Source organism: Limanda limanda, chromosome 22, assembly GCF_963576545.1.
Source record: "Limanda limanda chromosome 22, fLimLim1.1, whole genome shotgun sequence".
Lineage (NCBI taxonomy): Eukaryota > Metazoa > Chordata > Actinopteri > Pleuronectiformes > Pleuronectidae > Limanda > Limanda limanda.
The window spans coordinates 841468-859626 of record NC_083657.1 but is presented as its reverse complement, the minus strand read 5'-3'; the positions used below and the strand labels follow the sequence as shown (position 1 = coordinate 859626).

At 43.8% G+C, this 18159-nt stretch overlaps 3 protein-coding genes across 8 annotated transcripts in view; 2 read left to right on the top strand and 1 right to left on the bottom strand.

Moving 5' to 3' along the window:
- The first annotated feature begins 691 nt into the window (after nucleotides 1–691).
- On the top strand, nucleotides 692–3075 carry si:dkeyp-75b4.10 (lectin). The gene is made up of 6 exons (XM_061066578.1): nucleotides 692–737; nucleotides 1125–1454; nucleotides 2126–2217; nucleotides 2307–2441; nucleotides 2693–2801; nucleotides 2888–3075. The coding sequence occupies exons 1-6, from the start codon at nucleotides 692–694 to the stop codon at nucleotides 2953–2955; spliced, it is 780 nt and encodes a 259-aa protein (XP_060922561.1). The 3' UTR covers nucleotides 2956–3075.
- A 2247-nt stretch (nucleotides 3076–5322) lies between these two features.
- On the top strand, nucleotides 5323–9998 carry fgb (fibrinogen beta chain). Its single transcript, XM_061095806.1, has 13 exons — nucleotides 5323–5448; nucleotides 5548–5580; nucleotides 5662–5756; nucleotides 5988–6090; nucleotides 6397–6465; nucleotides 6536–6650; nucleotides 7384–7490; nucleotides 7605–7719; nucleotides 7812–7931; nucleotides 8023–8145; nucleotides 8912–9006; nucleotides 9202–9392; nucleotides 9493–9998. Exons 1-13 carry the CDS (start codon nucleotides 5368–5370, stop codon nucleotides 9722–9724), a joined length of 1479 nt encoding a protein of 492 aa, XP_060951789.1. The 5' UTR covers nucleotides 5323–5367; the 3' UTR covers nucleotides 9725–9998.
- Nucleotides 9999–10143: 145 nt separating this feature from the next.
- The window catches only part of clcn3 (chloride channel 3), a 30088-nt gene continuing 22072 nt past the window's right edge, over nucleotides 10144–18159 (bottom strand). For 4 of the 6 annotated variants that reach the window (XM_061095798.1, XM_061095800.1, XM_061095801.1 and 1 more), the window contains 6 exons: nucleotides 17810–18102; nucleotides 17540–17726; nucleotides 17034–17432; nucleotides 16295–16511; nucleotides 15457–15532; nucleotides 10144–12125 (listed from right to left, as the gene is read on the bottom strand). In XM_061095798.1, the coding sequence (XP_060951781.1) occupies nucleotides 11916–12125; nucleotides 15457–15532; nucleotides 16295–16511; nucleotides 17034–17432; nucleotides 17540–17726; nucleotides 17810–18102 (1382 nt within the window). In that variant the 3' untranslated portion in view covers nucleotides 10144–11915. The remainder of the gene's footprint in view (nucleotides 12126–15456; nucleotides 15533–16294; nucleotides 16512–17033; nucleotides 17433–17539; nucleotides 17727–17809; nucleotides 18103–18159) is intronic. The other 2 variants (XM_061095802.1, XM_061095803.1) reach the window with 1 other exon arrangement.

Sequence of the window (18159 nt, the reverse complement as noted above, 5' to 3'; positions counted from 1 at the left end):
GTTTCCTCCGTTGCGTCACTGATGCAAAACAGAATCATGAAAACACTCAGACCACGATGAACGATTTCAAACAGAGACCTGGAACTCAAACGACCATTTATCATTTATCTGAGTGTGTCAGTGTTTCAGATTCGCTCTGACCTCAAATGAACTAACTGGAGAGTCTGGACCAGAAATCAGTGAAATCATCTCTGACGTACGAGTGAACTTCAGCTCAGCTGTTGAACCTGTTGTTTAAATCAGTGTTGGTCACAAAACAGGACGTTAAAGTGCATGAAATCAAATTCTGATGCAAGACGCTTTTATCACAACATTTTATCTCGATGGACACAAGAGATTCTGTCCTGGAGAAACCGAATTTGTGAAGTTTTAAATAAGATGAAGTCGTTTTCCAGCTGGTGTTGTTGTGGATATTAACATATGATCCAGACAGTGTCAGTAATCAAAGCGTCTGTAACCCAGATCAGCACAAAACACGGCTGTAAAATACAAGTCACTTTAGATCAGATTACAGCAAATTTCTGTCTTTTCCATATTTCTTTTGATGCTAAAGTTACAGGAAACCTGGAAACAAACGGATCTTCTGGGAAACGGGACAAAGAGACGCCGTGAACAAAGAGGAGAAAACGATGTAAACTAAAACTTATCGTGATTACACTCGTCCGCTGATTCAGGATAAATACAGGAGGTGATGAACCGGGTCAGCGCAGGAGAAGACTTCCCACAGCTGCTCCTTGGTGAGTCCTTATTAATATCAGGTGCGGTATCGATCTATTTAAATGATCTATTTCAATCCTTCAGATATTTTTCTCGAAGCAGAGATTGTATTGTGATTTTATTATAATCAAACAAAACATAATTTAATTAGATTGAAGTGACTTTCATCAGTTATTTCAGTGAACATAAAGTTAAACTGTCAATTTACCTGATTTACCTTCTAGAGATGATTTCAAACCACAACAGAACCAGTGTCCTTCATACTCTGGTTTTCTACACTCTTTCTATATATTCTATATTATTAATACGACGTGTACTCTTTGACTGCACCTAATCTGAATATTTCTTTGTTTTACTGCTTTTAATGTGACAGGTTTTTCAGATCTCTTGTTTCATTAAAAGCCCAGACTCCCTCTTCGTCCTCACCCTCGTCTTCCTCACCAGCAGGATGAAGGTGCTCAGTGTGTGTCTCACCCTCTGTCACCTTTTGACCCCGGCTCGATCCGTCCCGCTGAACGCCACCGCCCCGGCGGGCAAGTCCTCGGGCCTCTGTGAGTACGAGGTGCTGCTGTGCTCCGGCGCCACCGGCTCCTTCTGCCCCCAGTGCGACGCCATGGGGAACTTCCTCCCGCTGCAGTGCTGGGTTTCCACCGGATACTGCTGGTGTGTGAACGTCATCACCGGCGTGGAGATCCCCAGCACGCAGACGGGCCCGGGGATGGAGCCTGCTCAGTGTGGTGAGATGAACACATAGAGCTCTGGTTCTGGTGATTACACTTCAGAGGAACAGTTTCATTTACCTTAAAGTTCAGGATTTGAATGACATTATGTACTGTGTTGCGGTATTTCTCTGTGATGTGACCATTTTTTTTTTTTTTTTTTTCTCTTTGGGTGAGGGGAATTATTTACTTTATTTATTTAATTAGTTTTATTTCATCTATGTGTGTATTTTTTTTTTTTTTATGTAATTTTCTGTAATATTTAATGTAGAGTGCTCTGTATGCATGTTCTCTTGCATTGGGAAAATATTTAGAAAAAAAAATATTCCAAAATGAAAAAAAAAAAAAGTTCAGGATTTAGCTCAATAAACACAAACTGTAAATTCCAAACTCTGTGTTTCAGTTCAATGATAAATTCAGGACTTCAACTTCTACTGGAATGATTTTATTATGAATTACTGCTTTTACTAAAGGAAATGATCTTAATACTGTGATGTTGAGTTTGTCATTTCACACCAGTTGAGGTAAATGTTTAATAGATTATAGATATTAGGTCTTTAGTCCCCGTCTTTAGTTCGGTGTTTGAGAGCAGAACTCATTGATTCAATAATCAAATCTATCAAATACAAACCTGAATCTAAATGTGGATCCTACTTAACATTTGATTGAATGTGCTGCTGTTTCCTCAGGCACCGGGTTCTCCTGCCCCCCCGGCTGGAGCCAGTACACAGAGCGCTGTTTCATCTTCATCAACACCTCCAAGATGTGGGCTGAGGCTGAGGTGAGGACGAGAGGAGGCCGTAGAAACGTCTAGCGCCCCCTGGAGGTCGCACTGTTCACACCCTAGACTTCTTCTCGTGTTCCCTCCAGATCTACTGTCAGTTTGAAGGAGCCAACCTGGCGTCGATCCACAGCCCCGAGGAGAACCACTTCATCATGTCTCTGACCCGAGGACACACCCACAACTTCCCTCACACCTGGATCGGGGGCGTGGCTCCCGTACTGGTATGGAAACGCTTTGATTACACATACACAGATTGTCTGTATATATCACATCACCTGACATGATGAACTTAGATAGATCACAACTTAATTTCCCTTCGGGGGTGAATAAATTACTCTATCTATCTATCTATGTATCTATCTATCTATCTACTTTTGGCGATGAGATACGTCCTGAGGGAGGATTTATACTTTTATATCGAAATCCTGCAGCCAAACAATGTATTTGTGTGTATATATTTGTGTGTTTCCAGCCCGGTTACTGGCTGTGGACTGACGGCTCCAGGTTTGACTACGACAACTGGTTTAACCACCACGACACCAGTAATCCCAGCGAGACCTGCCTGAGGATGAACTACGGATGTAATGGATTCTACGAACACTCGTCTTTCTATAACGTCGCTGATGGTCTTTCTATTGAAATTCAAACTGTTTTTCTTTCTTTGCAGACGACTTCAAGTGGCTCTACAGCTCGTGTTCGGCTTCTTTCCCTTTTGTTTGTTCCAAGTTAGTCTGAACTCTGTCTTCCAATCAGGTTCCCTGGTCACATGAAAGGTAGATTATATATAAACACAGCTTCTATAGGTTCATTTTCTTGGCTTGGATGTTTCACTTGTGGCGTATCCAGCTTCTAAGATCTGTAGAGTTATAATTATCACTTCAATATATAAATAAACATTTGCAGAACATTGGACTGTGATGGTGAAAGTTTGTGTCACAAAACCAAAGATGAATGTGTGAAACAAAATGAATAATCGATGTATGAATATTTGGCTCAAGTACATTTTTTACAGTAGAAATCGTCTGAAACCTCAAACCCAGGACTTCACATTTAGTTGCTGCAGGAAAAAGTTTATGATTTATATGAAATCAGGTCCAAGCTCAACTTTGTACCACTTCAGGTTATAAATGTGTGTGGGTGTGTGTGTGTGTGTGTGTGGAAGGGGGGGGGGGGTTCTAAAACCTTTGACCAGTACTCTGTTTACACATATTGATTTTTTTAAATGTTAACAGATAGAAAATATTTGTGTCACAAGTCAAACCAGAAAAGTTTGTTACTGAAACAAGTTTGTTAATGAAAGTTTAACACAACGAGAAGGTGACACTTCACTATAAACCTACTTTGTTCAAATGGGGTTAGAACTGTTTAAATGTTAGTGCTGATCGTGTGTGTGTGTGTGTGTGTGTGTGTGTGTGTGTGTGTGTGTGTGTGTGTGTGTGTGTGTGTGTGTTGCCTGTGATTTCGTAACTCCACCTTCTGGACTCTACCTTCCCAGAAGTGACTCCCGATGTCAAACAAACGCACAATACAAACAAGTCTTTCTGATCCACTTTGGGTTCAAACCATTTAGCCTCAAGTTTATATGTTCAAAACTCAGGACTTTACTGTCATCATATATATATATAATTCATATAAATATAAACTGTAAAAGGCTTCTCTCTCCCAGATATCTGTATATAGAAAGATGGAGATGTGTGAATAGTGGAAGCTTCAGTTATTAAACACATACAGACGATTTTCAGATACTGTCAGTGATGAAGTTTTCATAGATAGATAGATAGATAGATAGATAGATAGATAGATAGACAGATAGATAGATAGACAGACAGACAGATAGATAGATAGATAGACAGACAGACAGACAGACAGACAGACAGACAGACAGACAGACAGACAGACAGACAGACAGACAGACAGACAGACAGACAGACAGACAGACAGACAGACAGACAGACAGACAGACAGACAGACAGACAGACAGACAGACAGACAGACAGACAGACAGACAGACAGACAGACAGACAGACAGACAGACAGACAGAGAGACAGACAGACAGACAGACAGACAGACAGACAGACAGACAGACAGACAGACAGACAGACAGACAGACAGACAGACAGACAGACAGACAGAAAGACAGACAGACAGACAGACAGACAGACAGACAGACAGACAGACAGACAGACAGACAGACAGACAGATAGATAGATAGATAGATAGATAGATAGATAGATAGATAGATAGATAGATAGATAGATAGATAGATAGATAGATAGATAGATTACTTTATTCATCCAAAAATTAAATAAAACATTCAAATTAAGTCGTCATAGCAGCCGGTATATTTGAATACAATAAAATACAATACAATAGAATAAAATACAAAATATTGAGGTAGAAAAGAAAAAATAGTACAGTATATATAGTATATAATATAACATAATATATATTTATATATGATAGTAATTTTACCAATATAAAAGCAGTATATAGTAATAATGGCAGCAACATTATATATAATAATAATAGTAATAGTAATATAATAATAATAATTATAACATGTACACGTGTATAAATATGTGTATATAGACTTATATATACAAAGAATATACAGAGTATGATATAATATATGATATATAGTAAAGGTATAAATATAAGTATTTGACTATACAATAGATAATATAATATACTATGAGTGTAAGAATATGTAGACAGAGTGTGCAAAAGACAACATTATTGTATAAAATTATATATAATATCAATATGGTTTATATTAACACATATCACATATGATGTGAGTCAGGACGTGTTGGAGACACAAGCAGGAATTAAATTCTAATTTAAAAATGTTACCTCCTTTGACTACATTGAATTTGACTTGGTCTAAAAAATAAGAAACAGCAAAGTGGTGAAGTTGTAACTCTGGATGAAACCAAACGCTCAAAGTGCTTGAATGTTATGTTCAGTAAACTGTGAGTTATCAGGAAGCATGTTCGTCCTTTTGCCCTTTTGTTCCTGGCGAGTCTGTGACTCAGTCACTGACCTCAGATGATCCACAAGTGGGACGTCCACCGGAGAGAAGAGGATAAAACCCAGGGGACATCAGGTCCCAGGGACAGTTTGATCAGAGGACCTTTAGGACAGTGATGAAGACGCTGCTGCTGCTGAGCCTGTGCCTGGCAGCGAGCCGGGCTCAGGACGACCTGGAGTTTGACGAGTATGACTTGGTGAGTTCAGTTCTCTAATAAAACATCAGGCTGAACATCTGGGAAACGTTCATCAAACCTCAGAGATTCAACAGAACCTTTGTCTTCTGTCTCCCACAGGACGCCACCATCTCGCCGGCCGAGAACGGAAGCGTACGTACAAACTCTGCTGGATCACGTGTTTTATGTATAGTTTGAGTTTCTAGTTATTCATGTCTCTGTCTCGTCCCTCAGGGAGTAAACGCTCGTGGTCACCGCCCACTTACGAGGGGCAGGGATGTGTACACCAGCAACCGATATAACCCCCCCCCTATCAGCGGCGGCGGCAGGTACGTTCCCACCCACCAACCAAAAGTGGCGTGAAGTTATACAACTAGCAGCGATATATACTACTATATAAAACTTCATCAATTACTGCTTATAGAGACTGTATGTAAATATAATAAAATTGGATGACGTAAACAGCAGTTGGCCACTAGGGGGCAGTGAAAAATGAGATTATTATGAGTTATTTCATATAGGATGAAAATGGCATAACGCTGAGTCTGTGTGTAACTCAGGTACCGCGGCCGCCCGACGCCGGCGCCCGTGGGACGAGCCCAGCATCAGGAGAAGGAGCCGCAGCCGGACGCCGGGGGATGTACCCACGCCGCCGAGGACATGGTACGACTACGCACCCCCCGGCGCCATGTTGGATTCTGTTCACTGCAGGGACTAAAAAACTGATTCATATCCACGAGGGAAAATCAAGAACTCAACCTTTGACACCTTTATATTCAGATCCTTAGTTTTTATGTTATTGATTTATTTAAAAACTCTATATTTCGTGTCATAGTTCAACATGTTGACGTGACCGTGGAAGGATTTTATTCAAATAAAAGCACAACCGCAAAACGATCACAGTAATTATTAACCCAACATGATTGACACCTGGACACGAGGTGTTGAACTTCTGTTTTTGTCCACCAGGGGGTGTTGTGTCCCACTGGCTGCGAGCTGAAGACGACGCTGCTGAAGCAAGAGAGAAACGTCAAGATGGTAAAGATCTACCTCCACTGGTCCACTCGGGCTGCTCTCTGTGGTTTCATCTTCTCCATCCTGTTCACAGGGCATCAACGAGCTGAAGCCTCTCGTGGACGAGTTGTCCAGATCCTCCAACACCATCTACAACTATGTCTCCAGCATGTCCTCGTCCCTGAGGGAGAGACAGAGGGTCGTGAACGGTGAGAAGAGACGAGAACCTGGGGAATCCATCATGGACCCGACTTCTCACACTGAAGCAAACTAGAGACAGGATCAAAAGTCAAATCTTACTTTATACAGTTTCATTTACAAAATCTTATAACTGTCAATTGAAAAAGTGAATGAATCTACTGTGAACATGTTGATCTATGATGTGCGAAGGGGTCAAATGCATTTTTAACAACTTCATGACATAAGAATACACATACTGTAATTTTACATATGTGGAATATTCATAGTTTGTCCTGACTCTTGTTGAGGGACAGAGTCTCACCATGTTAACCCTTAGATGCACGAGGGACTGGACCCTACACTCTCCCATAAGTGGGTCAAAAATCACCCATATTCTAATCAATGGGTTTTTATGCCATTTTCGTCATTATGGTTAAGAATAATCACTTGTATTATATTTAGTATTATATTTAGGACCACATAGGAATGATTTCATGTTTGAAATATCTTTATTTTTCACTTTTTTTTCACATTTTTGAAAGAGAAAATTACCCAGAACAGCAATAGAAAAATGTGAACATCTCTATAAATCAGCTCTATGAGACAAATTGTGATTTGTGAAGAAAATTTGATTGATTGATTGATTGATAAGCGTTTAAACCACAGGCTGTAATTTGGAGGCTTCACTCAAACTGTAAAGTAAATACACAAAGCTCCAGTTCAGTGTGTGAAGTGTGTGAAGTGTGTGTTCTCTGCTCTCAGACAACAGCCGGGTGGTGGGGGAGTACACGGACCGGGTGGAGGACCAACACGCCTACATCAAGGAGACGGTGGACACGGTGTTTCCCTCCAACATCCGAGTCCTGCAGGTACGTCCATCCAGTCGTGTGTAGAAGAAACAAACGCACTCTCTCGAGTCGACAACAGGCACGACCCTGGGACTGAACGTGTTGTGTTGTGTTGTGTTGTGTTGTGTGGCGCAGGGCGTCCTCGACAAGGTCCGGCTGAAAATCCAGAAACTGGAGAAAGCCATCCAGACCCAGAGGGAGTTGTGTGTAGAGCCCTGCAAGACCAAGTGTCCCATACCTGTGGTGTCTGGTAAGGGTTCATCCTCTGGAGATCAGGAACTGTCTGTAATTGTAAATGTCTGCGATGGGTTAAGTTATGAATAATATTTCTATGCTGCTCAGGTAAAGAGTGTGAGGACATCTTCCGTCGTGGAGGACGAGACTCTCAGATGTACCTGATCCAGCCCGACGCCTTCTTCCCCCCCTACAAGGTCTTCTGTGACCAGACCACCCAGAGAGGAGGTGAGAACATCCATCTCCTCAAACTCCTGCGACACTGAACTTCTCCTACTCTCTCTAAACCTCACGGTTCTGTCTCTCTTCGTTCCTCCAGGTTGGCTCCTGGTCCAGAGCAGGCTCGACGGCAGCGTCGACTTCGGCCGACGCTGGGACGAGTATCGCCGCGGATTCGGAAACACGGCCTTCGATGTCGGGAAAGGTCACTGCGAGACTCCGGGTAAGAGACCAAGAACCGTTCTATCACCGGAGACGTCTCGATGTAGCTTCACTAGTGTTGCAAAATTCCGGGAATATTCAAAGGTGGAAACTTTCCATGGGAATTAACGGGAATTAACGGGAATTAACGGGAATTAACGGGAATAAACTGGAAATGTTGTGGGTAATTTATACTAACTGTATTTACCTTGTCATATACAGACATAAATATAAACATTTTGTTGTGTCATAGGCTGATTTGAGCCCTGAGGAAACTTTGGGCACTTGACTATATGCTTCTGCATCGTTGTGTCATTCTTAACATAGGTCTTTGCACAGTATTTGCAAATGTACACAGCCTTTCCTTCTACATTGGATGGGGTGAAATGTCTCCACACATGAGAGAGTGCACGTGGCATTGTTCTGTAGAATAAGATGAGAACAAAGTTTGTAAAAAAACACTAATGCAATGCCAGAGATATAAATAGTTAGCCAAACTATTGGAATCGTCTGTAAACATATTTTACAATTGATGGATAAATGAATGGAAATAGTCTAGATGAACAGATGAACAATCCTCAATCAGCATGATAATATATTTCCCCAGTAATATCATGGAAACTTACCTGACTAGTCCTTCACTCTACAGCAGGCCTCAGTAGCCCTGCTGTAGAGTGAAGCATGCTGGGAGTTGTTTTTTTTTTTCAAAATTCCCCAGCTTAACTTCCCATGGAAAGTTTGCAACCCTAATCATGACTCAGCTCATCCATGTGTTTGTCCTGTTTCAGGTGAATTCTGGCTCGGAAACGACCGCATCAGTCAGCTGACCAAGACGGGCCCGACGGAGGTCCTCATCGAGATGCAGGACTGGACCGGAGACAAGGTGCGTCCATCACCAACCGAACGTCTGAGCTTCAGCTCCAGAGACGAAGGACATGTTTCCTGTCGTTTATTATTTAACACTTGGTTTTAAAATCATAAAGAAACAAAGGTTCCGTCAGAATCTTTGTTATTGATAAAAAACATCACATTCACGTAGTTTGAAGAATTACATTCCAACTCTTTGGATTGAATTCAGGTCCACGCCCAGTACCGCCAGTTCACCATCCAATCAGAGACGTCCAACTACGTGATGGCAGTTGACGGTTACTCTGGAAACGCCGGCAACTGTTTCCTGGAAGGTTCCCTGCAGCTGTTTGGTGAAAACCGCACAATGACCATACACAACGGGATGATGTTCAGCACGTACGACAGAGACAACGACAACTGGTGAGTGGGACTACAACCAACATGGCCGCCTCATTTCTCATTGTTAACTGATCTGTAAACGTCAGTAACCTAACCTCCGGGTCCGGTTGGTGTGAACCAGGATTCCCGGGGATCCGTCCAAGCAGTGCTCCAGGGAGGACGGAGGCGGGTGGTGGTACAACCGCTGCCACTCGGCCAATCCCAACGGCCGGTACTACATCGGTGGAGCCTACACCACAGGAATGGCCAAGCACGGCACAGACGACGGCATGGTGTGGATGAACTGGAAGGGGAGCTGGTATTCACTGAAGGCCATCAGCATGAAGATCAGGCCGTACTTCGCCTCCAGATAAACGTGTCGCAGGAAGTCGTCACACGTGACTCGCACAGACGCCAAAGTAAAGAGCCAATGAGATCTTGTTTCTACGGTGATGGACACATTAGTCCGGAAAGCTTGTACGAAGAAAATAAAATGTTACATTGAGCTAAAAAAAAAACACGGACAAATGTAGCAAATGTTAACGATATGAAGAGAATGATAAATGTGATGTGTCATGTTTGGTGTGATGTCATCAGTGAGGACGACTTGTCTGTCCAACGCTACTCAATAAAAAACTGAGGAACATACTTTGTCTGTTTTACTAAACATCGGGTCTCAGTTCCTCCGGTTGAAGTTCGTCAAACGACCACTAGGTTCAGTTTAAAAAAAAATATCGAGGTTATTAGGTTAAAACACGTGGAGAAAGTTTAAAGATCGCACACGACAAACTCATCTTTTTTCACCTTTTAATTTAAAACAAAATTTTAATCTTTACATATTTTCTTTTAAATGTACAATCAAACAATCAATGTAATCATACATAAAATTCTTGATAATAATGCACAACTCTATCGACACTAGCCATAAATTAAAATAAAGGAAAAAGCATTGAGATCAGTATGAAACACGACGTTAGGCGACACCACTGGTTCACGGATCCACTCGACAGCTCAGGTGCCTTCCCCTCTTCAGCGCTTTTATTTTGAAGGGTCACAACATGCTCTGAGGACAATTAGTGGGAGCAGCAGGTGTTTGTTCAGCTTTTCAGAATAAAGTGTGAAGAGGCTGGAAAACGTTAAATGAAGCCACATGACTGAGCGAGATCACAGGCAGCGAGCAGCCACATCTTCCTTTGATCTTCATGGGATATGACAGGAATTTAAAGAATTTCTGTATTAAATAATCATTGAGTAATTTTGAATGTGGCTGTTCGTTAATATACAGAAGAGTGGTGAGGTCGGACAAAAAAAAATGAGTGGAGGAAAAGAACGTTTTCCATTTTGAGAGTAAACTAATCAAAGGAGATTACATTTGAAATTTACAAATGAATAAGATTTTGCATTTTGAGAATAAAGACGAACCATAGAAACAGTAGCAGTTTGGATTCAAAGTGGGAAGAACAGGTTTGATCTTTGTCTATTGTTTGAGCATTTAAGAAGTTTAGAGTTAGATTTCTTGTCGGTTGGTTTAATATGTCGTCTCTTTCATTGGATGTTAGTCTAATTAACCTAAAACTTAAATTTAAGGACTTGGTTTTGTTAGAAAATGTATCAAATGTTTTTGCTTTTAAGCACAATTTTCTAGTTTAGTTAATTAATCAACTGTTTCTCATCTACATCGAGTGTCTGACGCCTGAAGTTCACGTCTCCATCTTGGACCTGGGCCACGAACAACGTGTCCAGTTCCGTTTAGTTTTGAAGCCATAAAAAGTGAATGGATCAAAGCCGAAGATCAAAGGATGAAAAGTCGCAGCGAGAGCGAATAGTTTGAGATGATTTTCTCCTGTAACAGATTTCAAAATGGAAGCCGGACGCGTTCACGTTGAATGAACACACACGAGACGACACAGACACACTCTCTTCCCTCTGAATGGGAACATTTCAGTTGTTGAAAGACTCTGCGTCTCACGCTCGTTAAAGCCGTCGCAATTAGACCCAGCGTCCTGTTACCACGGTAACCTGGCTGGAATGTAGTGGACACAAACGCACACATTCTAACACACACATTGAATTCACAGGTAAACATCTTCTGGAGGACGGGTGAGTCTGTGGTAGGGGGGTGGAGGGGGGGTGGTGGGGGGGGGGTTGGACAGTTTTTGAAGCCTGGGAGGTTTTTTCAAGGTCGCTCATCGCGTCCTCCGATCGGCGGTTCATTCTGACCTTTGACCTCCTTGCCAGGCGACGCCCACCTCGGGGACAGGACAGGGGTGAGGCACGTGACGAGTGAAGCTGTCCACTTTACAGGTGTGTGTGTGTGTGTGTGTGTGTGTGTGTGGAGAGAGAGAGAGAGAGAGCATGCATGTTCCATGTATCTGTGTAAGTGTGTAAAAAGTGCATTCCTCGTGTGTGTGTGTGTGTGTGTGTGTGTGTGTGTGTGTGTGTGTCTTCAACCCGTGACCTCCTCGTGACCTCAGCAGCCACAACGATAACAAGTCTTTTCTCTCCGCTGAGCAAAAGTCTCCGTCCGTCCGCGAGGTTCAGGGTTTAAAACAAAAAGATCTAATGTCAGAGACTGGAGTCGTCCAGGAGACGCACCTCCTCCTCCTCCTCCTCCTGCTCCTCCTCCTCCTGCTCCTCCTGCTCCTCCTCCTCCTGCTTGTCGTCCCCGTCCTGGAAGGAGCAGATCAGTTGAACATAATGGACTCGGGATCTTGGTTTGCCATTTGCGCCATGTGACGAAGGATATCTTTTTTTGTGACGATACCAAGCAGCCGCCTGTAGGGGGGGGGGGGGCAGAGGAGAGGAGAAACAGGAAACAGGAAACAGGAAATAGGTCAGTGAGGAGACGGACGTGGTTTTTAATGAGAGAGAAAACAACGTCATGTTTTTGTCGGCAGACCGAGGAGAACGTGATTTGAGTTTGATTTGGTTTGTTGGTTATAAATCAATAAAATCGTAAAATGTCTGAAGCCGACAAAAACACGAATCCCTGAGGAGGAAGTGAGCAAGCAGAGGGAGAAGAGGAGGCAGGTCAGAAACAACACTGCCCCCTGCTGGTTTAATGTTGTCAGTCCAAAAGAGAGGCTGGTGAGAAGAAGGAGAACTGGATCCTACAGGGGAGAAACTCGGAGAACAGGATGTGGTGAGAAGTTAGAACCTCAGAGGGAAAGAGGGAGAAGAAGAAGAGGAGGAGACACGTCCCACCGAGCTGAAGATGGATGTGTTCAACGGCTGAAAAGTATCTAAATATAAAAGAATCACAAGGGAAAAGGGTAAAGTTTAAACACAAATTTGATTGTTTTACGCAAATTCACTTTTACTCCTATTGTGTTGCCAGTGTCCGACCAGCAGAGGGAGCTGTGACGGGACAAGGTTTGTGACTCGTGGGACGGAACTACTTCCTCTTCATCTCCTTTAAGGTTAAAGTCACTAAAGCTCAGAGAACATCTAACACTCTGTGATCCAGGAGCACAGGATGATTTCACATCTTCTTCTAACATCACACAGTTGTGAATGAGTTCATGTGGAGAGAAACAGCTGAAGGGTTCAGGAAGCTGAAGGAAGCTGTTAGAAGCAGATCTGGGTCCAAACACTTCATGAGCTTTGTTCTAGTCCGACACACGTCGTGGATTGAAACTGCACCAGGACCAGAACCCAGCAGAAACAAACATTTGAACCCAGGTCTGAGGGAGAGAAGCGGATCGGACTGAGATCAGAGCGCCTGAGCAGCAGGAGGAACCGAACATCTCAAGGACCGGACTCCGGGTGCAGATCAGAAAGGGTTAGGGGTGAAGGGTCGGGGGGGGGGGGGGGCTGAGGGGTTCCCTGTAAGTCAGCAGTTTCGGTCAAGTCCGGTTTAAAACTCTTTTATTCCAACAACCGGAAAAAAGTCTTAGCAAACATCACGAGGCTGAATCCACTTTTCTTTATAAAGCAAAGATGTACGTCACCTAGGGTTGCAAAATTCCGGGAATATTCAAAGCTGGAAACTTTCCATGGGAATTAACGGGAATATACGGGAATATACGGTAATTAACGGGAATAAACGGGAAATGTTGTGGGTAATTTATACTAACTGTATTTACCTTGTCATATACAGACATAAATATAAACATTTTGTTTTGTCATAGGCTGATTTGAGCCCTGAGGAAACTTTGGGCACTTGACTATATGCTTCTGCATCGTTGTGTCATTCTTAACATAGGTCTTTGCACAGTATTTGCAAATGTACACAGCCTTTCCTTCTACATTGGATGAGGTGAAATGTCTCCACACATGAGAGAGTGCACGTGGCATTGTTCTGTAGAATAAGATGAGAAAAAAGTTTGTAAAAAAACACTAATGCAATGCCAGAGATATAAATAGTTAGCCAAACAATTGGAATCGTCTGTAAACATATTTTACAATTGATGGATAAATGAATGGAAATAGTCTAGATGAACAGATGAACAATCCTCAATCAGCATGCTAATATATTTTCCCAGTAATATCATGGAAACTTACCTGACTAGTCCTTCACTCTACAGCAGGCCTCAATAGCCCTGCTGTAGAGTGAAGCATGCTGGGAGTTATCTGTGCATGTGATGGAAGAATGACCAGTGGAGGGTTGGAACTCAACGTTCCATACATCTTTTAAATAGAGTTTAATGATGTTTTTATTGCTCAGAGTTTAATTTGCATAGTTTGGTTTTTTTTCCAAATTCCCCAAATTCCCGAGCTTAATATTCCCGTGGAAAGTTTCCGGAAATTTACCGGAAACTTTCCGCCCCTTTGCAACCCTAACGTCACCATTTCCCTTTTTGTTAGAACATAAACCTGCTTAACTTTTCTTGGACCTGTAAACGACTCTGCTGACTTAGAGGAAAGCGGCGGGTGAGGTCACGGGATCAGTGACCTCATCAGGGTCACACTAGCCCACTGGCTACGTCACGACTAGCACCAACAACCACGCCGCTAGGGGAATCAATGACATCACTACACATCTCCACTACATGGAAACACAACCGTGGTCGTGAAACAGCGAGCTACTCGCCAAGTGGTCGTTAAGGCGACGGGTCACATGGCGTCAATCTGTGGAGACCCAGGGGTCGAGAGGGGGAGGGGTTTAAAAAACAAAAAAGCAGACGTTAATGAAAACAGAAACTGAGGACGGGGCAATATTTAAAAAATGTGGTGAAAAAGGAAAATGAGAAACAAACAGATGTGAAGCTGAGAAACTACTGAGCGTCTAAAACTGAATGAAATCAGGATTCTACACATCCGAGCTTTAAAGGGACATAAGACAGATGAAGGGACATAAGACAGATGAAGGGACGAGCTGCACAGATGCATTCTGGGAAACTACTGAGAGCTTTTCAGACCAACGCTTCACCAGCTGTTTAGCTGAAGGTCGATCAGAGACCACGGGAACAAATCCGGCTCAGGTCTGAACGACATGCTCATCCAGCTGAGAGATGAAATAAAGAACTCGTCTGTTATACAAGTCAACTATGATGTCATACGTTTAGAACTCATTTGATTTATATGCTTCAGTTTAACGTATTACACGATATTTGGGCTGTACGTTTTCACCAAGTTCAATTTAACTATTTTAAAGACGTGTTTAATATTAATTTAAAGGAAAATTAAAACTGGTTTCATGGTTATAACAGCTTCAAGTATTAAAGTTTTTCAAAGCTGTGAAAAGACTTAAAAATTCTCACCTAATGTATGATTTTATTTTAATTAATGGTGTTTTTGTCTCTATCTTTATAATTAGTCTTTTATTAATCCTTCAACACGATATGGGCCTGAATAAGCTGTAGAAAATGGATGGATGTCTGGTTTATTCAATTATTCAAACCCTCTACTAAAAGAAATAATAATAATAATAATAATAATAATAATAATAATAGTACATTTAAAGCGATGAATGAAGCACGTGTCTGAAAGAGGCTCTGGAGGTGAAAGTTCTCACTAAACGTGATGAAGATGAAGGTCAGAGGGCGTCGAACTGGTCTGTGGACCCGCCCACAGACCGAGTGTCCACAGCAGGAAAGAGAGAAACGGTCAAGAGGCGGAGCCTAAGAGGGAGGGGTCACATGTGGAAGGGGGTGGGGCTAGTCACCAGGGGCTCCACGTGCTGCTTGAGCTCCTCCAGATGCTCTAATATATTCTTCTTTGTGATGATGCCCAACACAATCCTGAAACACACAGCTGTTACTGGGTGAACTGACCAACAACAGACACACACAATGACAACAGACAGAAAACAGACACAACGGAAAATATTAAACAGAACTTAATATGATGTATAACATGGATATTTACAGAAATCATAATGTAACTCATATCAAATGTAATGTGAAATGCTGAGTGTACGAGTCTGGTGATACTCTATATTTTTCTTGACCTTAAAAAAACCCAAACAAACAACAACCACTGACTGAACTTAGTCAATGTCCCGAAAATAAAAACTTTTATTTTAGGGACATGGATGAAAATATAAAAAACCACCAGCCTCGTCCTTTAAGATTCTAAAGATGTAAAACATAAAGATGTAAATAATAACAAACAGCTCCTCTCTGGTGACGATCAGTGAACTGAGGATTCAACCTGATGATAAACAGTCTATCCTGTAATTCCTTCATGACACCAGCAGGTGGCTCCCAGTCAAACAAATCACCAGATATTTGTCATTTGGACAAATCTGTGTTTGTTGACTCTTCAGATCGGATGTTTCTGTCTGACTTGAGTCTCCAGCAGGAAACCAGTTAAGAAGTTAGTTTGGCAGCTCGGTCTCTTGGACTGAGGAGACGTCTGTTACCGGAGGGACACAGGAAGTGCAGCGGTTAGGCCATGCAGGTTACCGGGTCAGTCCGGGGATCTGAGCCCATGCAACACCAGCCAGTGTGTACATGATGTCGGTCAACAGTTCTCCAGGCTCCTCCTCCTCCTCCACTTACCCGTTGTGAGTGACCAGGCACTGGCGCAGGCCCAGCTTCCTGAAGATGTCCACCACGATCTCCATGGGGGTGTGGTCGGTGACGGTGAAGGGGCTCATGTCCAGGATGGAGCGCAGCTTGAGGGGCCGCGGGCTGTCGGCCGGCAGCGTGGGCGCGTGCTGAGTGAAGTAGACCCGCGAGTCCAACACGATGCCCTCCTGCTTACGACGGGCGTTTTCTGATGGGAGGGGAACGAGATGTTGTGAGAGACATGGAAACAAGAGAAGAAACTGAGTGTTGACCAGAGCTGTGTGGTCCCACTGAAGCTGTGACTCTCAGTTCTTCTCACAGGAGACGGAAGTCGGAAGTCACAGAGAACAGACGTTAGAGAGTGAACAAGGAGAAGGTTTCCTCCTTCACTCCCTGAACATCAGACTCATTTAATCAAGCTGCTGGTTTAAAGAACAAGTTGCATCGTGTTGTTTCAGGTGAGTTCTGAGGTGATGGTAGTTGTTTCACCAGTGAAGAGTTCCGAGAATTCATAGAAAAGAATGGGATACGTCACATCACTACGGCACCATATCACCCCTCTTCCCACCAGAGAAGAAGTGAGGCCCGTTGCTATGCTACCATGTCAGTGTGCAGTGGTTAATAAACAAACGTAAACAAAGCATCGTGTGGTCGTGAGGATATTACAAGGCCCCAGACACATTGTGCAGAGAAACAACTGTATTGAAAGCATCTGGCTTCGGGTGGTTACCTATGGCGATGGTGATGTCCCTCCGCAGAGCGAAGCCCACCAGCCTCTGGGACTCCTTGGACACGATCACAGGGAAACCATTATAACTGGTCTCGTTGATGATGCCTTGCAGCTCCTCCACCGTCAGGTCGTCCTGCGTCAGCACCGCTAGCGGCGGGTCGCTGCGCCGCGGCCTCATCACCTCCCGGGCCAGCGTGGTATGTGTGAACTCCTCCTTGGCGTCCAGGAAGGGGTACCCGTTCAGGCGGATGTGGGCCTCGTAGATTCCCTCGCGGCCGAACGCGTCGCCCACCCACTTGCTGGTCATGACGGCGGCCATGAGCGGGACGATGTACTCCAGCCCCCCCGTCAGCTCGAAGACGATGACCACCAGGGAGACGGTCATTCGAGTAACACCGCCTGAGCAGGAGAAGAATATCAGCCACATTCACACACTCAGATACATATTAAAGTTCAGCTTTTGTTTGTCACTGTTACCAGCCCTTGAGATGAATCTGCTGACTCACCCAGACACGCCGCGGCCCCCACCATGGCGTACAGCCCCGGGGTGATGCAGTCGGCCCCCACCTCGCACCACTCTTTGAACAGGAACCAGTCGTGGTGGTAATACGCCAGCTGCTCCACGGCGATGCCAACGATCCTCCCTGCGATCGCCCCGATGGCCATGCTGGGGATGAACAGGCCGGCCGGAACCTGACGAGAGAGGAACCAGTTTTAGTGTTGATGAAGTCGGGAAAACCTCCGATCTCTTTGGAAAAAGAACATCCAGGCGTCACCTTGAGTCCAAATGTGAATATGGTCATGATGATTTTAAAGATGAGCGCCAGGCAGAGCTGCCACATGGCGGCGTAGACGCCGGGCCCGGCCGGCCGGTTGGGGTTGTCCGTGAAGGCTTTGCTGCCGTTCATCTGGCTGCGGTACTGACAGAGCTGCGAGGACTCCAGGGGCCCGCAGTCCGTGAACAGCTCCTTGATCAGCTCGCTGGTGTTCTGCCGCGTGTACGGGTTCGGGAAAGCAACCACAGCTGTGATGACGACCACAAGGATCACCTCCAACACGGGGTACTTTCCTGAAGAGAGAAACAAGACGTCAGGCTGTGGGAGACTCTCGCTGGGACCTCAAGTCA

Bases quoted from the DNA above. Each gene is read 5' to 3' on its own strand.
- si:dkeyp-75b4.10 (XM_061066578.1), top strand. From the start codon at position 692: ATGAACCGGGTCAGCGCAGGAGAAGACTTCCCACAGCTGCTCCTTG. The intron at 2,218-2,306 runs GTGAGGACGAGA...TGTTCCCTCCAG, and splicing joins AGATGTGGGCTGAGGCTGAG to ATCTACTGTCAGTTTGAAGG. The intron at 2,802-2,887 runs GTAATGGATTCT...CTTTCTTTGCAG, and splicing joins CCTGAGGATGAACTACGGAT to ACGACTTCAAGTGGCTCTAC.
- fgb (XM_061095806.1), top strand. From the start codon at position 5,368: ATGAAGACGCTGCTGCTGCTGAGCCTGTGCCTGGCAGCGAGCCGGGCT. The intron at 5,581-5,661 runs GTACGTACAAAC...CTCGTCCCTCAG, and splicing joins CGCCGGCCGAGAACGGAAGC to GGAGTAAACGCTCGTGGTCA. The intron at 7,491-7,604 runs GTACGTCCATCC...TGTGTGGCGCAG, and splicing joins CCAACATCCGAGTCCTGCAG to GGCGTCCTCGACAAGGTCCG.